We start from the raw sequence: 22,887 nt of genomic DNA, 5'->3' as shown, positions 1-22,887 counted from the left end.
ATTTGAATTTCATGTCAAGAGCAGTGACCTGTGCCCACCTACAGACGTGCTGCTGCATTTTGAATCATCTGCAGCGGCTTGGTGACACAAGCAAGTAAGAATTTCACTGAGCTCTGTGCATTAGGACCTTATGAAACTGATATGTACGGGGAGACACAACTGTAATGTCAGTCAGTCTCCAACCCAATCCTAACACAGGGGGTCTGCTGGAGCCAATCCCCACCAGCACAGGGTGCAAGGCAGGAACAAACCCCGGGCAGGGTGCCAGCCCACCGCAGGGCACACACATTCACACCAAGCACACAATAGGGACAATTTAGGACCTTTGGACTGTGGAAACCCACGCAGACACGGGGAGAACATGCAAACTCCACCCAGGGAAGACCCAGGATGTGAACCCAGGTCTCCCTAATGTGAGGCAGCAGCGTTACCACTGCGCCACCGTGCCGCCCAACTGTAATGTATATATTAAAATATTTTGGTTATGTTATATATTGATTATAGAAATGTCTCTTTTACTTATCTTTGTTTTATATACCATATAAAGAAAAATTCAGTTTAAGTGAAGTTTTTTTGTAAAGGGTAAAAGGTTAAAGGATGGAATAGCAAAAGGGAACATTTCAGGAGATTACATCATCAGATCAGGAGATGAGATGAGATCAGTTCAGTTTCAGTAAAAAAAAAAATAGGACACCGTGATCCGGAGAAGGATCGAGACCGACAGCCAGGGGCTGCGGGGGTTTCTCTTTTTTGTGTAATGTTCAATGCTGGTTCATATTTTATCTGAATAAAGGAAGAATCAACCTGTTGCTAATCTGCGTCCCGTCTCAATTTGTGCAAAGACACAGCAAACACTAAACACTCTCATTGGTTTTCCCCCCTTTAGATTTTACGCTGACTTGCCGCCAGTGTCCAGCAGAGGGCGTGCTGGGACCTGAAGCGGCAAAGCGTCTTCAAGCACCTGGGCGTCGCAGATAAGCAGCGAGAGTGACGGAGAGTGAGAGTGAAAAGGCGCCGCTCGTGTCGCGCTCACAAATCTTCTCGGAAAACTTCGATCAAGATGCCCTCCAACTTAAACCTACAAGGTGAGCAGTTAGAAGTGGGCGCAGGGGGCCAGGGGCACAGAAGTTAGCAGTGCTGATCCGCTGGTGATTTTTATTTTTTACGTTTTTTTTTTGTTTAGGAGGAAAGGCGTTTGGAGCGCTGAAAACTCAGCAACAGGAGAAGCTCGAAGAAGTAAACCGAGTAAGGCGCTTTATAGCTACTTGCTGCATGCTCACTCACGGTGGTGACTCCCCGGTTTGAACGGTGGGCTGCCGCTGCCCCATCTGCGAAGCTGCGCCGTCCGCTGAATTGATCAGCAGTAAGCGACATTCCCGTTTGTTGTTGCTCGATGTTTTCAAACTCAAGTGGATTCTCAAACGTGGAATGCGAGTTGGGGGCCAAGTTGTTTCTCAGATAGGCGATGTCTGCGGGTGCCGAGCTGAGGGTTGATTAGTCAGGAAAACATTCGTTCGATGCGAAATAAAAGACGCTGCCACATTACAAGACAAATACAGAGCACTGTTGGCAATGGGCGACACGCTGGCGCAGTGGCGAGGGGCTCCCTTAAGTGTGCGGGACCGGGGATCAATCATCAGTGCGGTCACTCCTGGTTTAGGATCTGTGAGTTCTGCTTGTATCTAGGTGGGGTTTCTCCAGGTGCTCTCTCACCCGCAAGTCTAAGATGTCCGGTTTTAGTGACCACAGGGATTAAGTTGCGGCTTTGGCGCTTGACATACGAGTATAGTATAGCAGATAAGCGCCATGTAGGAAGAATGCAAGAATACATTTAACACGAAATAATTTACATTGTTCTTAAATTTGCTGTCACTTGCAGAAGAACAATAGCAACTAAAATAAGAAAGTAAAGCCCTAGAAGGGCGTATTCGCGCACACACCTTAACCAGACGCCAGTTAATCGCACGGGAGGTGGAAATTCACGCAGAATTCATTCAACTTTGAGATCGGAGGACAAATCTAATCGAGCATTTGGCTGGTGTGAGTGCCAACACGGCATTAGGGTGCGCTCGTTTGTTTTAAAATAATTCCGTTTGATTGCTAAACTTATGCGGGCGGCACGGTGGCGCGGTGGGTAGCGCTGCTGCCTCGCAGTTGGGAGACCTGGGGACCTGGGTTCGATTCCCGGGTCCTCCCTGCGTGGAGTTTGCATGTTCTCCCCGTGTCTGCGTGGGTTTCCTCCCACAGTCCAAAGACATGCAGGTTAGGTGGATTGGCGATTCTTGGTGTGCGGGTGTGTTTGTGTGTGTCCTACGGTGGGTTGGCACCCTGCCCGGGATTGTTTCCTGCCTTGTGCCCTGTGTTGGCTGGGATTGGCTCCAGCGGACCCCCGTGACCCTGTGTTCGGATTCAGCGGGTTGGAAAATGGATGGATGGATGCTAAACTTGTGGAACTTCTTGGGGGCTTCAGTGGTCGAGCTGCTGCATCGCAGTTAGGAAGAAAAGGGTTCACGGCCTGCGTCCTCCCTGAGTGGAGTTTGCATGTTCTCCTTGTGCCTCTATGGGTTTTTACCCGCACCCCCAAAAGCACACACATTTGCAGTCCAAAGACCACTGACGGATCTACTATGAAGCTTCAGGGCCCCTAATCTTGGGATCACACTCCAATCCACATTGCTTAAAAATGTGGGGTGTTTTTATTATTATTTAAACAATAATATTAATAACATAATGTAATCCAGTACACAAAATTTTAATTAAAATCTGAGATGTGGTGGATACATTTTTTAAACATTTGTAGTGACTTTTAATGGAATAAAGCCATGGAAGAAGATAAGACTGCGGTGGGTTGGCACCCTGCCCGGGATTGGTTCCTGCCTTGTGCCCTGTGTTGGCTGGGATTGGCTCCAGCAGACCCCCGTGACCCTGTGTTTGGATTCAGCGGGTTGGATGATGGATGGATGGAAGAAGGTAAGATAGATAGATAGACAGATACTTTATTAATCCCAATTCCCATACTCCAGCAGCAGCATAATAATAAAAAAAAAAACAATATTAAATTAAAGAGTGATAACAATGCAGGTATACAGACAGACAATAACTTTGTATAATGTTAACGTTTACCCCCCCGGGGTGGAACTGAAGAGTCACATAGTGTGATGGAGGAGCGATCACCTCAGTCTGTCAGTGGAGCAGGACGGTGACAGCAGTCTGTCGCTGAAGCTGCTCCTCTGTCTGGAGATGATCCTGTTCAGTGGATGCAGTGGATTCTCCATGATTGACAGGAGTCTGCTCAGCGCCCGTCGCTCTGCCACAGATGTCAAACTGTCCAGCTCCTTGCCCACAATAGAGCCTGCCTTCCTCACCAGTTTGTCCAGGTGTGAGGCGTCCCTCATCTTTATGCTGCCTCCCCAGCACACCACCGCGTAGAAGAGGGCGCTCGCCACAACCGTCTGATAAAACATCTGCAGCATCTTATTGCAGATGTTGAAGGACGCCAGTCTTCTAAGGAAGTATAGTCGGCTCTGTCCTCTCATGCACAGAGAATTAGCAGAGTGACTACCCAGGCCATGTTGCTGGTCGTAGTGGGACCCCCAATAACAGTTCAAACTTCAGGGCCCCAGTGATGAAGGCCCGCCAAGGTCTGCTAATGACATGCAGGTTAGGTGGATTGGCGACGCTAATATGGCCCCTACCTCGTGTGTGTGTGTGTGTGTATTTGTGTGTGTGTTTGTGTTCACCGTGTGATCAACCGGCGCTCAGCCTGTCTGGTGTCCTGTGCTTGCAGGCTCCAGTTCCCCCGTGCGGGTTTTACAAAGTGGTGCGGTATGATAAAGTTGTTTAAATTATGCAAGGCGCTCTATACAGTAGTGGGCAGCGAAATATTTCTGAGTGTGCTGTGCATTTGAATCTCTTTCAAGTTGTTATCTTGTTGATTTCAGTTGCCTTCCTGGTTTGCTTTATAAAGTGTTTGTGTATTGTGGTTTTTTTTTTTAAAAAGGCGCTAGATAATAGAAAGATTGAGGGTTTCATCAAGTGAATCCAACATGTTTTTAACGCAAGTACACTAAAACAGTGCTGTTTATATATATATATATATATATATATATATATATATATATATATATATATATATATATATATATATATATAATATATATAAACCTACAGTATTGTAAGACAGTACTCTAATAAAATAAATAGGTGTGCCAATAAGTAAACGTTCGGTGAAATGTGACAATAAATAAATAACATAAATTGTGAGAATAAACAGGGTCCAGCCCTGGGCACATGACATGGTTGGTGGGGGGCACCAAAACCCTCCCATACAGGGGGAGAACATGCAAACTCCACACAGCGAGGACTCAGGAGGTGAACCTCGGTCTCCCTAACTGAGATGCAGAAGCTTCACCCTTTCTGTCTCCACCGCAGATCTCGAAGGGGGACGCCCCTCTCCACCCCCTGTTCTTCGAGTGCATTTGCGGTCACAAGCAAGCCGATATTCAAAGGGGGCTTCCCTCACTCGATCCCCCCTGCACCCCCAGTAAGCGAGTGTCCAACAGGGATCTGTTGTTCGATGTCCTTCAGAAAGTGTGCGCGCCTGCACCCAACACTGACTAGGGGGGCGCCTTGAACCCTTGAGTTGGCTCCGAGTATAAATACATTAGTCACGACGTATATGTTGTGTTGCTTATTTTTGTGTATTTATGTTGTTACTTATTCATTTATTTATTGCCGTCACACTGGCCCCCAACATGACATACACCCTGAAATAAAAACTTACAACTTTCACTCGTCAGCGTTGAGAGGGCGGGCTCTAGCGAGTGCTGCGTTTTCATTGGTGAATCATCCTCAGCGCGGACGTAAACCTTCGAGTGCTACAGAGTGACGCATTTATATTTATATTTATATTTGGAGATTTTTCTGTTAAAGTCACCGCTTGCCACACGCATTCTGGGCAGCGTTTCCTTGCGCTTATATCCGTCACAGCTTTGAGCAGCCACACATGCCGAGGGACTCTCAAGTCAAGCAAAATGACTACGTCACTCCTACTTTGCTCATGACTGGCCAATCAAAAAACAGTACTTGCTAGAGCCCGCCCTCCCTCCTTTGATGAGTGAAGGGGATAGCTTTCAATTAAGCAGTTTAATGTCTTAGTTTATTGTAGAAAGAATTAAATAAATACGACAAAACTATATCTCGTAACACATTTAATTATTTACACTCACATTTAATTTTGTTATTTATTTATTATCTTATTTCATTGTATTTATTTGCATATTTTTTATTTATTAATTACTAGCTCTGTTAGCTATTTAAGATGGGTTGAAATCTAAATAATCAACATAGACCTCGGCGTTAACATTTGCAGTCCACCATCTATTGCAATGTATCTTGTAATGCATGTAGTAATAAAATACATTGCCTTTCTCATGCCAACGGATGGCACATTACAAACATTTGTAGTGATAAAATGCATTGCATATGTCATTCCAACAGATGGCACATCTCAAACATCTAAGGTGATCAAATACATTTCATGCATCATTCCAACATATATGATGCATCACGAACATTTATAGTGGTAAAAAGTGGTAAAATGCATCACATTTGTCATTCAAATTTATTCCAACAGGTAGCACATCACGAACTTTGTTGTAACAGAATGCATTGCATTTCTCATTTCAACAAATGGTGCATCACAAACATTTAGAGTAATAAAATGCATTGACTTTGTCATTCCAACAGATGGTGCATCACAAAAATTTGTAACGATAAAACACATTGCATTTATTTTTCCAACAGATAGTGCGCCACAAACATCTGTAGTGATAAAATGCATTGCATTTGTCATTCCAACAGATGGCAGATCTCAAACATCTGTGGTGATAAAATACATTTCATGCATATTTCCAACATATGATACATCACAAACATTTATAGTGATAAAATGCATCACATTTATCATTCAAATTTATTCCATCAGGTGGCACATCACAAACATTTGTTGTAACAGGATGCATTGCATTTGTCATTCCAATGAATGTTGCTTCACAAACATTTGTAGTAATAAAATGCATTGCCTTTGTCATTCCAACGGATGGTGTGTCACAAACATTAGCCCTGCTTTTACAAATCCCATACCAAATGGCATATAACAGAGACACAGTAACTGGACAGACATACAGATACACAGACATTTGTCCTGTTATTAAAACGGATGAGTTACTCTCTGTTGGATGTTAATATCTGCAGCGCTGTATGTCTGTCCAGTTTCTATGACTGTGGTATGTGCCGTTTGGAGTGGGATTCATAATAGCAGTGCTAATGTTTGTGATGCACCATCTGTTAGATAACAGAGACATAGTAATGAGACAGACATACAGACACTTGTCCTTTTATTAAGATGGATTGCTGGACATATTCCTCCATAGCAATCAGGGACACTCAACACGTCACTTCAGCGTGGATTCCTGTGGCTCTGACAGGCTGTTAGATCCCAGTGAAGTTACGGTGGCCCAGCTCCATTGTTTACCAGCAGTAGACAATTGCATTCCGGCCTCCTTCACACTGACCACTCTCTCTAATCTAATGTACGAATATCATGGTGGTCAAAACTCCAATTGCACTAATGATAAAACCAGAGGGTGCTGGCACTTTTTTGTTTCCACTTCAGGCACTCGCTAAAATAAACAGACTGCTCATTCGTTGCATGATACAGCGCCTTCAAAGGAAAGCGGGAAGGCCTGTGCACAAGCTCAACATGTCCACAATACCATCCATCCAAATTCTTAACCCGCTTTTCCTGAGCATGGTCAGTGGGCAGCTGCAGCCAATTCCAGCAGTCATCAGGCACATCAAGCAGGAACAACACCAGGATGCCAAGCATGTTCAGGCCCAGCCAGTACTTGGATGAGGTAGGAAAAGGTGCCCAGGGCCATCTTACCAGCATCATAGGTCCCCCGGGCAAAGTAGTGTGCTGGGGGCAAAATAGAAACATACATGGGCAACATAAACATTGTGGGCCCCCTCCCCCCATGCTCCTGGGGCTCCCAGCCAGTGCCCATATGTTAAGACGGCTCTGAGGGTGCCAGTCCATCGCCAGTTCACCTGACATGCATGTCTTTGGACTGCGGGAGGAAAGCAGAGCACCCAATGTGACCACAGAGAATCATGCAAACTCCTCACAGATATGTGACGTCACCCTGGGTCTCCTTATTACGAAGCCACTGCGCCAATACGATATGTGAAAAAATCAGGGAAATGAATGCCAATATCTGCTACTGATCTGCAGCTTCGAAATGTGCATGCGCCGTTTTGATGGTCGGACCCTCACTGTGTGGCAAAGCAGTGCAAATTGCATTGTTCTGAGATATCGGAAGCTTTTACAATGAAAATATTTCTGACAATTTTTAAAATCAGTGCATACATTAGGCACTTGGAGCAGTTGGCACTGTTCTCAAGAACCACTCTGGCACCTTTATTTTTAAGAGTGCTGGTTGTGCTTAGATTGGCACAATGGCCCACTGAGGGTCCTGGTCTTGTGTTACATAGCCAGTGGTCTGGCACTACCAGTAACATCACCCTGCTCAACTGGACCATAATACCTCATTCAAGGATGCACTCTGAGTCATTTGCTTTGCTGGACCCGTCACTAGGAGCCCCCCTGATTTTTTTTTTAGCCATCTTCAGTTGGGTGGGCTGCACAGTCTTCAGTGGGTCAATAGCACTCAGCATGTGGTAGGGCTGGAACTGAGGACCTTCTGCTTTTATACACCTTCTGAGTTCTGGAGCAGCCAATGAGAGACCATGGCACTAGGGTGACTTGTCCTAGTGTCCCCAGGGAGACTGCAGTGGGTTGCAATATGAGAGCCTACCGTTCTCCCACCTTTTTTTAAAAAAAAATGCAGTCCTCCCCTGAGGGACAGAGGTGCTGGGGTGACTTAGCTTGGCGCTGGATTCTAACCTTCTTCTACTGACTGGGTCTCTTTGGGTGGACATCACCAAGGGTCAGTCAGATCTTGTGATGGAGTTGGCCTTCTGGTTTTGTTCCAGTCACCCTCCCACCTCTAGGAGGCAATGCTGAGGCATTGTCACCCTCTCTGATCTTATTTTGAGTCCTACCTCTTGGGGAGGTCCTGCCGTGTGTTCTGGTGAGGAGAGATGTCAAGGGGTCAACAGGCAAGAACAGGGGGTGCCCCAAAGGTTAGCACTGGGTCCGCTCCTCTTCTCTCTACACACTTCCTCACTTGGCCCTATCATCATGTCCCATGGGTCATTCTACTAGTGCCGTGCTGATGATTTGCAGCTACACTTGTCATTCCCTCCAGAGGACCACATGGTCTGAGCTGGAATCTCTGATGGTCTCACTAATGTTGCAAATTGGATGACAAAGCACCATCTCCAATCTGACAAAGATGGACCTTCTTCTTATCCCATCTCATTCATCCATTCAGCACCTCATCTCTGCTGAGCTTGGCCCACTGTCATTAACACCTGTCATGTCTTTATGCAACCTTGGGGTGGTGATCGATGACCAGACCATGTTGCTATGGTCTCTTGGCCTTGACGTTTCACTCTGCACGATATTCCCAAGACGAGACTCTCTGTTACGGAGTATGCAGGACCACTCCTGGTCCAGGCTTTGGTCTTGTCATGTCTGGACTACTGTGACTCTCAGGTCACTTGACCAACACCTGTTGGCACGACATATGAAGTTCACATCCTACAGAGTAGACACGTTGGAGGTCCTCTGCGCCATCTCGCCTACTTAGGTGTGCTGATGAATGGAGTCTGGTGATGCCACCTTTGCGTGACATTCCATGTGTAGCTCCAAGCTGGTTGGAAGAAGCTGCCCACTTCCTCAGTGTGTTTAAGCAGCATTTGAAACCCCCTTATTCAGTGCATTTCTGTCTAATCAATGGCTTTGTAATGAAGGCGTGATGAAGCAGTCTGGTGTTCTGTATGGCTCAGAGCTCAATTGTGTACCCCAACCCTGTGAGACATCCTGAGATTTTGTGGGATCCCCTCAAAGATGCTGGATATCATGGCTGGCCTATACACTGGTACTGTGAGTGCTGTGCAGAGTGGAGGCAGACCCTCTGTGTTTTTCCCAGTTGATTCTGGGGTCCGTCAAGGGTCTGTTCTGCTCCTATTCTGTTCAATGCTTGTATGAACTGGGTGTTGGGCAAAGTTGTGGGGTCAAGCAACTATGGGGCATCTGTTGGCAAAGAGAGATTCAGTGATCTTGACTTTGTCGACGATGCTGTGATCTTCAGTGGAGGTTCTGATGGGGGCTCTCGAGAGACTGAGTAAGGGGTCTGAGTGTCTGGGCTTGCGAGGGTCCTGATAAAAACCAACATGCAGGCCTTTAATGACCTCTTGGGCACGGCCATCAGCAGTGTGTCTGTCTGCGGAGAGAGTGTTGACCTCCTCGAGAGGTTTACTTATGATGACTCTGGTGACTCTTCTTATGAAGTCAGTAAATGGACTGGGAGAGCATGGGGGGTCATGAGGTCACTGGAAAGGGGTGTGTGGCGCTCCTGATATCCGCAAAAGGACGAAGCTCCAAGTCTTTAGAGTCCTGGTGCTTCCTGTTTGTGAGACATGGCCGCTATCCAGTGGCCTGAGATGAAGACGACTCCTTTGTCGTCTCTTCAGAGAATCCTTGGGTGCCGCTGGTGTGACTTTGTGTTGCTCATGGAGTCCCGAATGAGGCACATGACCTGCATAGTGAGGGAGTGTCAATTAGGTCACTACAGCAACGTGGCGCGGTTCCTCCGAGGGTGATCTGGCTCACAGGACCCTCATTGTTGAGGACCCGAGTGGATGGACCAGGCCAGGGGGGATGCCCACATATTACCTGGCTACGGCAGATAGAGGGTCATTTCCGGAAGGTGGGACTGGACTGTATGTCTGCCTACTTGGTGGGGGGGGTGGCGGTTGCCAATGAGTGCGGCTACCCGCTGTACCAGTGCATGCCCCCCAACCTGACCTGACCTGTCCTGTCACACTTGTTCCCAAAGTGCCCTCCAGCCTGATGTTTACTTGATTACGCTGACCTCTTTCGTAAGTCTGCTAAACAAATAAATGTAAACGTAAATCTCACATAGGGAGACAGAGTCGGGATTCATCCTGGGGGTCTACTGGTTTTATATCATTTGACTTCTGGAGTCTTCGTACTCGGACAGACACGTCAGCTCAGTATGGCACATGGCTTGTGTGGCTGAGCTGACGTTGGCACTGGGAGCCTGCTGGTTTCCCACCCTGTAGCCCCCTCATACACTTGTTCTTTGTCTTCCGAAGGACAACAGGAGGTTGTCAGCTGGCTCAGGGTCACACAAGGTCTCAACAAATGACTTCAGCCAATGTCACAGTGTGTGTGTGTGTGTATGCAGCTGTTCTCTCGAACTGTTGTTCTCCCCCCTCCAATGAGAGTGATTCATTGTTTTGTCTCGCCCCAAGAGAGACTTTTGCTGTATGCCTTTCATCAGTTACTGGAATGTAAAGAGTAAAGTTGCCAATATATTAGTTTTACTCACGAGGGACCACTTGAACTCGGAGTGAATTTTGTGCAGAAAACGTTTTTCTTGAGCACATGGAGGACATGAGAGGAGGCTTTAAGAGAAGACCCCTCCACTGAGGACCTCAAAACTCCAATGGCAGGCTTTGTCCATAATGTCACTAAATGGGCAGGTACTGCAGTACCAGTCAAAAATAATAAAGTGCCTTCCTGAATGCCAGGGGTCTCTCAGAGGTGCTGTGACATGAGCTGTACTTCCCATTACTGACTTCTTGCAGGTGGTCCTCTTTGTCCTTCTTCATCACACTGTGAGTGAGCAAATTCAGTTAAGTAACATGGTAGTGAAAGAATGGAAGATCAGCTCTGAAGAGTAAAAGCCATTCAGCTCAACATAGTTGGTCATTTTCTGCTCATCGATTGTTCGACATTGGCTCAAAAATATGTTTTATTGTTGTTTTAGTCTAATTATGTCCTTGTTGTTTCTATTACTTTCATTCTTTATTGTAATTCCTGAATTATATTCTGTCTCTTCAAATTCTCTGCTGGCCCATGATCTTTGTGGGTGGGGCCACAGGAGGCGGGGCCACTCTGATGTCATCGATCCTGACTCCACCCTCTGGGTATTTCCGTCGGCTGAGAAGGCTCAGGAGCAGGAGATCAGCCCTTCCTTGTGGAGTAACAGTTTCTCTTTGAACTCAGCTTCATTTTTTATTCATTTTCTGCTACTGTCATGGCTCAGTCAGAGGTCCTCCACCTGACGGGGGTTCAAATTCACATTGTATGTCGTCTCTGTTTGGTTTTGGTTCTTTTGTACGTATTAAGTTTATTTGTGTCATTTTAGATAGATAGATAGATAGATAGATAGATATTTTATTAATTCCAAGGGGAAATTCCCATACTCCAGCAGCAGCATACTGATAAAGAACAATATTAAATTAAAGAGTGATAACAATGCAGGTATACAGACAGACAATAACTTTATATAATGTTAACGTTTACCCCCCCGGGTGGAATTGAAGAGTCGCATAGTGTGATGGAGGAGCGATCTCCTCAGTCTGTCAGTGGAGCAGGATGGTGACAGCAGTCTGTCGCTGAAGCTGCTCCTCTGTCTGGAGATGATCCTGTTCAGTGGATGCAGTGGATTCTCCATGATTGACAGGAGTCTGCTCAGCGCCCGTCACTCTGCAACGGATGTCAAACTGTCCAGCTCCGTGCCTACAATAGAGCCTGCCTTCCTCACCAGTTTGTCCAGGCGTGAGGCGTCCCTCTTCTTTATGCTGCCTCCCCAGCACACCACCGCATAGAAGAAGGCACTTGCCACAACCGTCTGATAGAACATCTGTAGCATCTTATTGCAGATGTTGAAGGACGCCAGCCTTCTAAGGAAGTTTAGTCGGCTCTGTCCTTTCTTGCACAGATCATCAGTATTGGCAGTCCAGTCTAATTTATCATCCAGCTGCACTCCCAGGTATTTATAGGTCTGCACCCTCTGCACACAGTCACCTCTGATGATCACGGGGTCCATGAGGGGTCTGGGCCTCCTAAAATCCACCACCAGCTCCTTGGTTTTGCTGGTGTTCAGGTGTAGGTAGTTTGAGTCACACCATTTAACAAAGTCCTTGATTAGGTTCCTATACTCCTCCTCCAGCCCACTCCTGATACAGCCCACGATAGCAGTGTCGTCAGTGAACTTTTGCATGTGGCAGGACTCTGAGTTGTATTGGAAGTCCGATGTATATAGGCTGAACAGGACCGGAGAAAGTACAGTCCCCTGTGGCGCTCCTGTGTTGCTGACCACAATGTCACACCTGCAGTTCCCGAGACGCACATACTGAGGCCTGTCTGTAAGATAGTTCATGATCCATGCCACCAGGTATGAATCTACTCCCATCTCTGTCAGCTTGTCCCTAAGGAGCAGAGGTTGGATGTTGTTGAAGGCGCTAGACAAGTCTAGAAACATAATTCTTACAGCACCACTGCCTCTGTCCAAGTGAGAGAGGGATCGGTGTAGCATGTAGATGATGGCATCCTCCGCTCCCACCTTCTCCTGGTATGCGAACTGCAGAGGGTCGAGGGCGTGGCGGACCTGTGGCCTCAGGTGGTGAAGCAGCAGCTGCACCATGGTCTTCATCACATGTGACATCAGAACGACAGGCCAGAAGTCGTTCAGCTCACTAGGACGTGATACCTTTGGGACTGGGGTGATACAAGATGTTTTCCAAAGCCTCGGGACTCTCCTCTGTTCCAGGCTCAGGTTGAAGATGCACTGTAGAGGACCCCCCAGCTCCAACACACAGGCCTTCAGCAATCAATTTTGCCATTGCTTGTGCTCAGCTATGTTCCATGGGTGTTGTAGGTGGCCCCCCAGCCATCTGCCAATCACTGCCAGGCACTGACCTATAAATTGGAGGGTCTCTCATAGTTTCTGGTGGTTCATTCTGAATGCGCTAGGAAAGTTTGGTGAGTCCCTGTGTTTTTTTTTTCTGTGCTTTTTGATTTCTCTGACCTCTGTGTGCTGTTTTTTTGACTTCACCTTGTGATTCTGTGCCAGGACCCGTGTTCGCCTTGGGTTGCCTTATGATTTAGATAACTCCATTTTTTGCCATTGTGCTCTACGGAGCTTCACTGTGTGACAGAGCAGTTTTTGTGAAGAATAAAACCTTTTTCTTTATATGAAGTTTTTGTGTTTGCCCATGTATCAAAAAATTGAATTACAGAAAGTGGAAAACATAGAAAGTGGCATTTGAAATTTGAGACCCCCCCCTCTCATTCAGCAGACAATGGTCTGTCTGTCAGATTGTACACAATGGAATCAGGACGTGCAAAAAAGCCATTGGGGTGCAGGTGTGGCTGTGATGCAACAATTTGTCCTCCATCTTTGAGGGTAGAAAGAAAACTTTGCAGTGTGATATCAGGTTAAGCGATGCAGCATTTTAACTGCAAAACACTGCACTTTAATCATAGCAGTGAGGAAATGAACGATTTTATGGTAAATACAGTTAGGTCCATAAATATTTGGACAGAGACAACTTTTTTCTAATTTTGGTTCTGTACATTATCACAATGAATTTTAAATGAAACAACTCCTGGAGGTGGCAGAGTTAAAGATGTTAATATTTGCATTGAGTGTGACGAGGATGGACAGGATTAGGAATGAGGACATTAGGGGGTCAGCTCAAGTTGGGAGACAAAGTCAGAGAGGCGAGATTGTGTTGGTTTGGATATGTACAGAGGAGAGATGAGGGGTATAATGAGAGAAGGGTACTAAGGATAGAGCTGACAGGGAAGAGGAAAAGAGGAAGGCCTAAGAGAAGGTTTATGGATGTGCTGAGAGGGGACACGAAGGTGATGGGTGTAACAGAACAAGATGACAAGGACAAAAAGATATGGAAGAGGATGATCCGCTGTGTTGACCCCTAACAGGAGCAGCCGAAAGAAGAAGATTCTAAAATGTTATCGATGAGATCCTGCCAGGTTCAGAAAAAGTTTTGCACAGAACCTCTAAGTGAGAATTTGATTTTTACCAGTTTCAAATATTATACAGGGTGGCGCATGAACAACCAAACCATCTCCGACTCCAACGTCAACGTACGTTTCTTAGCCCGTTCACAAAACGAAAGATGTGCAATACAAAGATCAGTACTTACTGGTTAGAGAAGGTGCTGGAAATGATTTCCTTGTGCGTCAACACACTTTTCTGCACGCCGCACCATATTGTCATAGACGCGCTTCAATTTTTCCAATTTCACTCCAGATATTGTCCTTCAGTTCCTCTGCTGTCTTTGGATTATTGACGTACACGTTTCCCTTCAGACTGCCCCACAAGTAAAAGTTGCAAGTGGATAGGTCCGGTGATCTTGGTGGCCACAAACCTTTGGTGACAGTTCGTTCCTCTGTGAAGACGTTGTGAATTCAAGAAAGTGACTCGCGAGAAGTGTGACATGTCGCTCCATCCTGTTGAAAGACGCCGTACTCGTGTTTTTCGGGGGTCAATTGTGTGCAAATTTCCTCGAAGATTCCCATATACACTGCAGTGTTGACTGTTGTCTCAAAAAATATGGGACCCAGGATCCGTGTAGCAGATTTTTTCATCGTGAAGGGGCTTTTCATGAATTCCATGGGGATTGTCTACTGACCAATATCTGGTGCTCTGCGAATTTCCAAGTCCTGACAGATGGGACCATGCTTCGTCACTCATGAATTATTCCAATCCTCTGTTACAGAGAATACAACATCCAGATCTCTTTCACACACGTCTGTACCCACTGGCTCACAGCTTCCTTACTAATCCACAGTTGGGGCTGCTGACCCCAATGGTTCCGTTTTTTCTTGCGCCACCCTGTATTAACATCAGTTACCCACTGACATAACAGAGGTGGGCTGATTTTCTTCCAGTTGTTAATAGTGAAGTAAGGGCCATTACAGTTTGTTTGTCCTTCTCCACTTTTAGCCCCTCAGTGAGCCCACCACACACAGCGGTTAGTGGATTAGGGGGGATTGTGACTCCCAGGCTTTCTGAAAGGCATTTAAAGATTTTGGTCCAAAATGTTGTTAATTTGGCGCAGGCCCAAAACATGTGGCCCAGTGAGGCTGGAGCTCGATTGCAACGTTCGCAGGTTGGATCTCGCCTTGGAAATATTCTGGACAATTTTAAACGAGACAGATGTGCTCGATAGATAATTTTAAGTTGAATAATTGTATGCTTTGTGCATATGGAGCTCGAGTGAATTCTGTGCATTGCTACCTTCCACTCCTTTTCTGAGTTGTTGAGTGAGAGATCCTTTTCCCATCTTTGAAAGCGAGGGACTGTTAAATGTTTTTATATACCGTATTTACTCCCCCTCGTGTAAGACGTGCACCCTAATTTTTACAAAAGAAAATCATGAAAAAATTTTCTCCGTGTACAACGCGGGTTGTGATTGTATAGGACGAGTTTAGGGCACGTTTTCCGCGAAATGCCCTTCTGTCTTTGTTGCATGACGAAAGAGTGAGCGAGCAAGAGAGGGAAAGAGCGCACGTGAGCAAACGAGCAAGAGAGAGAGAGAGAGAGAGAGAGCGCGCGTGAGCAAACGAGTGAGAGAGAGAGAGAGAGAGAGAGAGAGAGAGAGAGAGAGAGAGAGAGAGAGCGCGCGCGTGAGCGAACGAGCGAGAGAGAGAGAGAGAGAGAGAGCGCGAGCGAACAAGCGAGAGAGAGAGAGAGAGAGAGAGCGCGAGCGAACAAGCGAGAGAGAGAGAGAGAGAGCGCGAGCGAACAAGCGAGAGAGAGAGAGAGAGAGCGTGAGCGAACGAGCAAGAGATAGAGAGAGAGAGCGCGAGCGAACGAGCAAGAGAGAGAGAGAGCGCGCATGAGCGAACGAGCGAGAGAGAGAGAGCGCGCGCGTGAGCGAACGAGCGAGAGAGAGAGAGCGCGCGTGAGCGAACGAGCGAGAGAGAGAGAGCGCGAGCGAACGAGCAAGAGAGAGAGAGAGAGCGCGCGCGAGCGAACGAGCAAGAGAGAGAGAGAGAAAGTGCGAGCGAATGAGCAAGAGAGAGAGAGAGAGAGCGCGCGCGCGAGCGAACGAGCAAGAGAGAGAGAAAGAGAGTAAGAGAATGAGCAAGAGAGAGAGAGAGAGAGCGCGCGCGCGAGCGAACGAGCAAGAGAGAGAGAAAGAGAGTAAGCGAATGAGCAAGAGAGAGAGAGAGAGAGAGAGAGAGCAAACGCGCGCATGTGAATGAACGAGCAAGAGAGAGAGAGAGAGAAAGTGCGAGCGAATGAGCAAGAGAGAGAGAGAGAGAGTGCGCGCGCGAGCGAACGAGCAAGAGAGAGAGAAAGAGAGTAAGCGAATGAGCAAGAGAGAGAGAGAGAGAGAGAGAGAGCAAGCGCGCGCATGTGAATGAACGAGCAAGAGAGAGAGAGAGAGAGCGCGAGCGAACGAGCGAGAGAGAGAGAGCGAGCGAACGAGCAAGAGAGAGAGAGAGAGAGAGCGCGCGCGAGCGAACGAGCAAGAGAGAGAGAAAGAGAGAGAGAGAGAGAGCAAGCGCGCACGTGTGAATGAACGAGCAAGAGAGAGAGAGAGAGAGAAAGTGCGAGTGAACGAGCAAGAGAGAGAGAGAGCGCACGTGAGTGAACAAGTGAGAGAGCGAGCGAGAGAGCCCAAGCAGAAGAAGTAAACATGACAGAAAAAAAATTCCTCATGTATGACGCGCACCTGATTTTCTAATGCTAATTTTCGGGGAAAAAATGTGCGCGTGGTACACAGGTAAATATGGTATTACAGAAATGCTGTCTGAGTCCTCAAGACTCAAGGTAGGTGGGAGGTGAGGAAAATTGGGCAGGTTCTGTTTAACAAAGTTTCTAATTTAAAGGTAGTGAAAGAAATATGTTGCTGGAAAGTTATATTTGGAGTGTAATTGTTCATAGGATGCAAAGACGTTGTCTACGTACAGATATGTGACTTTTTCATTCTTGCTGTTGTTATGAGCTCCCCTGCAGCTGGCGCTGAAGCTGTTCATTTGAATGATGGAATGCCGGCTCATACTATGGGTGGCACATCCCTGGCTAATGCAACGTGATGTTATACCTGGTGTTGTTACGTTACATTGTAGGACTATATGTTAACCTTCTTTAGATTTAACGAGCTGTATATACCCGGCGTTGCCCGGGGCAGAAGTAACGTAATCGGTCAAACACTTACATATATACCAAAGTAAACCTAATCGGACAAACAGCTTCATATATACAGAAGCGAACCTAATCGGACAAACAGTTATGCATGTGCACAATGATTTTACAAACATTATGCGTGTTAACAATCATTAAAAAGAAAAGATTGAGGAACTGTTCTTCTATATGTGATGAAGCCACTAATAAGACAGATTTTTTTCAGGACCCAGCTGTTTCATAACTAAACTACTGCCACCCCAAAGTAATGCCTAATAGTGGTTTTTGGGGTAGCTGTGGAATAAAAAGGGTGTTTTTTAGTCAGTAAGAATCTGACACTACCCTTCAGTGCGGGCTGAAGGGTGCCTATGTAAGGTTTTACATCCTTCCCGTATGGAAAAAAAAACATACTAAACTTTTTTTTCATCATTACAGATAATCTCAGTCAAATCGAAGTACGCATTCTCAATTTATTTTTATCTAATTTTTACTTTTTCACAAAGCCATCCCATGCCAATTTGTATGAATAAACTTTTGCTAGAGAGTTAGCAAAAGTTTATTCATGCACATATTTTAATACGGATAATCTATCTCTAATCAAGGTTCTCATTTTCATTCTAATTTAAAATAATAATAGATACTCATCTTTTTCTTCTGTTTTAGAAAAACCAATCTATGCCACCTACGTCTTCATCAAGTCAGCTTCATCCAGCTTCATCACATATAGAAGAAGAGTTCCTCAATCTTTTCTTTTTAATGATTGTTAACACGCATAATCTTTGTAAAATTATTCTGCACATGCATAACTGTTTGACCAATTAGGTTCGCTTCTGTATATATGAAGCTGTTTGTCCGATTAGGTTCGGTTTTTTTATATATGTAACTGTTTGACCGATTAGGTTTACTTTGGTATATATGTAAGTGTTTGACCGATTACGTTACTTCTGCCCCGGGCAACGCCGGGTATATACAGCTCGTTTCATATAAATATAAATTATTAAACAGTAAAATCTTCTTCTGTAATTTGCTACCGTGGCAATTTGTGTGTCTGTCCAGGATTTTAAATGACCTGTAGCTCGCAAACCGTTGCACCTATACACTTGAAATGTGGTACACATATACTACGTCACGTCTACTATCCGCTTTATGGGTGATGATTGTTTTAGTCTTTTTATCTTTATTTTATTTTATTGTACAATCAAGTCGTATCTGCGCACACCAGGGCGGCCGTGGGCGGATGCGTATGGTGTATTCACTCGATGTTATCGTGCATTGCGCTGTCACTGGTATTTTGATAAAAGAATTTGAACAACATATAAGAAGCGTATAAATTATTAAACAGTAAAACATTAACATTTAAGAAGTAAAGTTACATTAAGTACTACTGCTGTGCCTTCGGGTATACCTCATTTTTTGTTTGCCCATTACATGCTTAAATGTATACATTTTTTGGTGCACCTACCCGAGAACACGCGAGATATAACCGAGCGTGGGAGATGCATGGATTTTAAACACGCGTTGAGTTGATCTGCTGGTCTCCCTCGTGAAATAACTGGTAATGTTTGACTAAAATCTACAGCGAGTAAAACGACATTAGCTCCTATTTTTTTTTTTACGATCTCTGAGATGTTGCTTTTTTCGGTTCAAGGCTTCATAAGCTCTTTTATGTTGTATGGTGTACTTATCCCAAACCATCATCTTTGAATGTTGCAAGACTTTCGCCTTGTATGTAGATCGGGGTAATTACATTCATTGCATTCCTAGTCTGAATCACAATCTGATTGTATGGGTGGTTACCTGGCACTGTAGGGTTGCCACCCGTCCTTTAAAATACGGAATCGTGCCGCGTTTGAGAATGAAATTGCGCGTCCCGTTTTGAATCAATACTGGACGGGATTTATCCCGTATTTTTTGTATCATTTTTTTTTTAAAGCAGCGTCTCATGCAAATCATCCCACACGCATTTTATGAAGATGCCTTCTTTCCTACTTTTGATTGGGTAATACTTGATGTCATCGTTAGTTTGATTGGTGTTTTTAACTGTCCAGTGAGTAGGGCGTGTCTTTCAACCGTAAGCAGATTTTTTGCACTGGTATCACTGACCTCGACGACGGCGACGTTATACGTCAAAAATAAATTACGATAAATGACGATTTTAGCGATACTTTATTACGACGGCGGCTACATAGACACGATCAAATAAAAACAAAAAAATCAAATAATCATTCTACATTTTCAAAACGTCGAAAAAACGACGGAATGAAAAAAAGGCCCACCCGACGACCCACCCATTCCATTTTTATATATATAGATTTGTTTCATATTGGCTGAGTGACTCTGTTGCTATAACATGACATATCGTTGCTAAGGATATGGCTTCAAGAAGCTACAAAGAATAAGAAATGAGAGGTTTTTGGACCTGAAAGACAGATGAGAGCTTGTCTGTCTGATATCCAGTGTTTTATTCACCATTGGGGCATTCTGGGTGTGCATTTAGGGACCACAAGGGGCCTTTGAAATGATGATACACGTGATGAAATGACCAAGGGGGAATTAATGAAAGAAATGAGTGAGCATCCACGAGTCGAAATGACCAAGGTTCAATGAAAGGGTTGAGCGTCTGCAAATTGGAATTACCAAGGGGGGGGCTCCCAAACCCCTCCAGTCCCCCCCTGCGCTCAATGATCGAGCACCTGAGAGTTGGAATTACCAAAGGGGACCAGTTTAATAAAATGATTGAGCTCCGTGATTCAGAATTACCAAGGGGGACTCTTGGTAATTCTTAAGATGCACCATCTGTTGGAATGAAGAATACATCTCATATCTGTTATGTGCCATTTGGTATGGGATTCATAAAAGCAGTGCTGATGTTTGTGATGCGCCAACCGATGGATGCAGGGGTGGGGGTCCAGACAGGTATGCTTTGCACTAGAGGGTCAGAGGCAGTTTGTGAGCAGTCATCAGTTCAGTCAGTCATTGGTTCGGTTCAATGTCGTTCCTTTCATGGCCAAATTCCCACTTTACAAAAGCAACACATTGCAGTCATTCCTAGCGTGTCGCAAAATGAACAAAACAATGCATATTTCTCTGTTATATGCCATTTGGGATGGGATTCATGAAAGCAGTGCTGATGTTTGAGATGCATCATCTGCTGGAATGAAGAATGCATTTCATATATCTGTTATATGCCATTTGGTATGGGATTCATAAAAGCAGTGCTGATGTTTGTGATGCGCCATCCGATGGGGGCCAGGGTTGGGGGTCCGGACAGGTATGCTCTGCACTAGAGGGTCAGAGGCAGTTTGTGAGCAGTCACTAGTTCAATCAGTCATCAGTTTGGTTCAGTGTCATTCCTTTCATGGCTGAATCCCCCCCCTTTACAAAAGCAGCACATTGCGGTCATTCCTAGCGTGTTGCGAGCGTCGGCCGCCTTCTCTGTGTTTGATTTTTGATGCACATGAAGAGAAAGAGCTGAAAGACCTAAATAGTCTGAATTACTTAAAATCTCCTGTGAGCTCCATGATTCAGAATTACCAAGGGGGACTTGCATCCCCACCCTGCTCAATGAAAGGATTAAGTGTCTGCAAATCAGAATTACTAAGGGAAGGGACCCCCAATCCCCACCCCGCTCAATGAAGTGATCGAGTGTCTGTGAATTGGACTTACCAATGGGGACAACGAGGAACCTCATCCCTTCCCGCTCAATAAAATGCTTACGCTCCACAAGTCAGAATTACCAAGGGGGACTTGCATCCCCACCCCACTCAATGAAAGGGTCGAGCATCTGCAAGTCCGCATACCCCGCAATCCCGACTCCACTTGTTGAAATAATTGAGTATCTGAACGCCAAAATCAAAAGTGACAAATACTGTGCTGCACTAAACGAGCCAGTGTCTGCACGCTGCATTGTTAGAAGTCACCCAGGGGCTGCAGGGGTGGGTGGGGGGGGGTCTGGGGTCTTAATCCAGCTTTGTTACCAGGACACAATAGAAAACAAAAAAACAAAACAGATGAGAACGCGGCTGAACCCGCTGTATCAGGTGTCAGAAACAAGCGGGCAACTCACAATCCTTTAGAGATGTGAAATTCATCACAGAGTCGTCTAATTTGGCACACCCTGTGATAACCAGTTTGGCATCTTCTCGTGATGAGATCAGCAACGGCAGTCAACAAGTCTGACATCCCCTTTGACTGAAAGTTGTGTAATGTGACGTCAGCTCTAAGGTCTTGTCACACAGCGTTAACAGCCTGACAGGTCCACCCTGGTGGTCCCCATTCCACAATGTCACAGATTATTTTGGCCCATTATGCACATGCGGCTGATTGACCTGTCCCCACTGCAGTGGCCGTTCTTCTTTATTTTTAGTTATCATACGACTGTTTCTGGCTTCTAGTCTTTCAGACTTCATCCAGTATTTTGTTAATTCTGAAAACGATGGGCGACAAGTATTTGCATATAAAATCACCCCCTTTTAGAGTGGTCATCAGTCAGTGTTGTTCAGAACCTGCTTATTTATAATCCTTCACATTTTGCTCTCTCTAATTTCCAAATTGCTGAGTATGTCTTCAGCTTTGCTTGTAGAAACAGGGAACGTGGCAAGCGGAAGTCTCAATGGAGATGAGGCAGAGGAAGAAGCCAGCGCAGATGTTGTTACAAGTAAACAGGGGCACAGAAAGGATTAGGAGCCATTAAAAAAATAATTAAAAAAACGAAAATGGTGGTCATAGAAACCCACTAAAAAAACAAAAAACAAAATAGAGCCTCCAGAGCAAATCCTCAGTCATGAATTTTACAAATGAACTTGTTATGGTGCTCGGTGCTGTATATTTATGGGTATAAATGTTTTTTATTGCTGTTTTTGTTAATTACATATGTATTATTTGTCTTATAAGCAGTATTTGTATATGTAATGCAATACACATTTCTCCATTATATGCCATTTGGAATGGGACTCATAAAAGCAGTGCTGATGTTTGTGATGAGCCATCTGTTGGAATGAAAAATACAATGCATATTTCTCTGTTATATGCCACTTGGAATGGGATTCATGAAAGCAGGGCTGTTGCTTGAGATGCACCATCTGTTGGAATGAAGAATGCATTACATATATCTCTGTTATATGCCATTTGGTATGGAATTTATAAAAGCAGTGCTGATGTTTGAGATGCACCATCTGTTGGATTGAATAATGCAATACACATTTCTCTCTTATATGCCATTTGGAATGGGATTGGTAAAAACAGTGCTAATGTTTGAGATGCGCCATTTGTTGAAATGAAGAATGCAATACACATTTCTCCATTATCTGCCATTTGGAATGGGATTCATAAAAGCAGTGCTGATGCTTGTGATGAGCCATCTGTTGGAATGAAAAATACAATGCATATTTCTCTGTTATATGCCACTTGGAATGGGATTCATGAAAGCAGGGCTGTTGCTTGAGATGCACCATCTGTTGGAATGAAGAATGCATTACATATATCTCTGTTATATGCCATTTGGTATGGAATTTATAAAAGCAGTGCTGATGTTTGAGATGCACCATCTGTTGGATTGAATAATGCAATACACATTTCTCTCTTATATGCCATTTGGAATGGGATTGGTAAAAACAGTGCTAATGTTTGAGATGCGCCATTTGTTGAAATGAAGAATGCAATACACATTTCTCCATTATCTGCCATTTGGAATGGGATTCATAAAAGCAGTGCTGATGCTTGTGAT

General features: G+C 45.1%; 1 protein-coding gene across 1 annotated transcript in view; it reads left to right on the top strand.

Moving 5' to 3' along the window:
• The first annotated feature begins 925 nt into the window (after nt 1–925).
• aif1l (allograft inflammatory factor 1-like) overlaps nt 926–22,887 on the top strand; it is a 72,991-nt gene continuing 51,029 nt past the window's right edge. The window contains exons 1-2 of the mRNA XM_028793022.2: nt 926–1,085; nt 1,184–1,245. Of these exons, the coding sequence (XP_028648855.1) occupies nt 1,061–1,085; nt 1,184–1,245 (87 nt within the window). The 5' untranslated portion in view covers nt 926–1,060. The remainder of the gene's footprint in view (nt 1,086–1,183; nt 1,246–22,887) is intronic.

The sequence above is a fragment of the Erpetoichthys calabaricus genome, chromosome 9 (assembly GCF_900747795.2).
Source record: "Erpetoichthys calabaricus chromosome 9, fErpCal1.3, whole genome shotgun sequence".
Taxonomy (NCBI): domain Eukaryota; kingdom Metazoa; phylum Chordata; class Cladistia; order Polypteriformes; family Polypteridae; genus Erpetoichthys; species Erpetoichthys calabaricus.
Note: the sequence above shows the minus strand (reverse complement) of the source record. Positions and strands in the feature narration are given on the sequence as shown.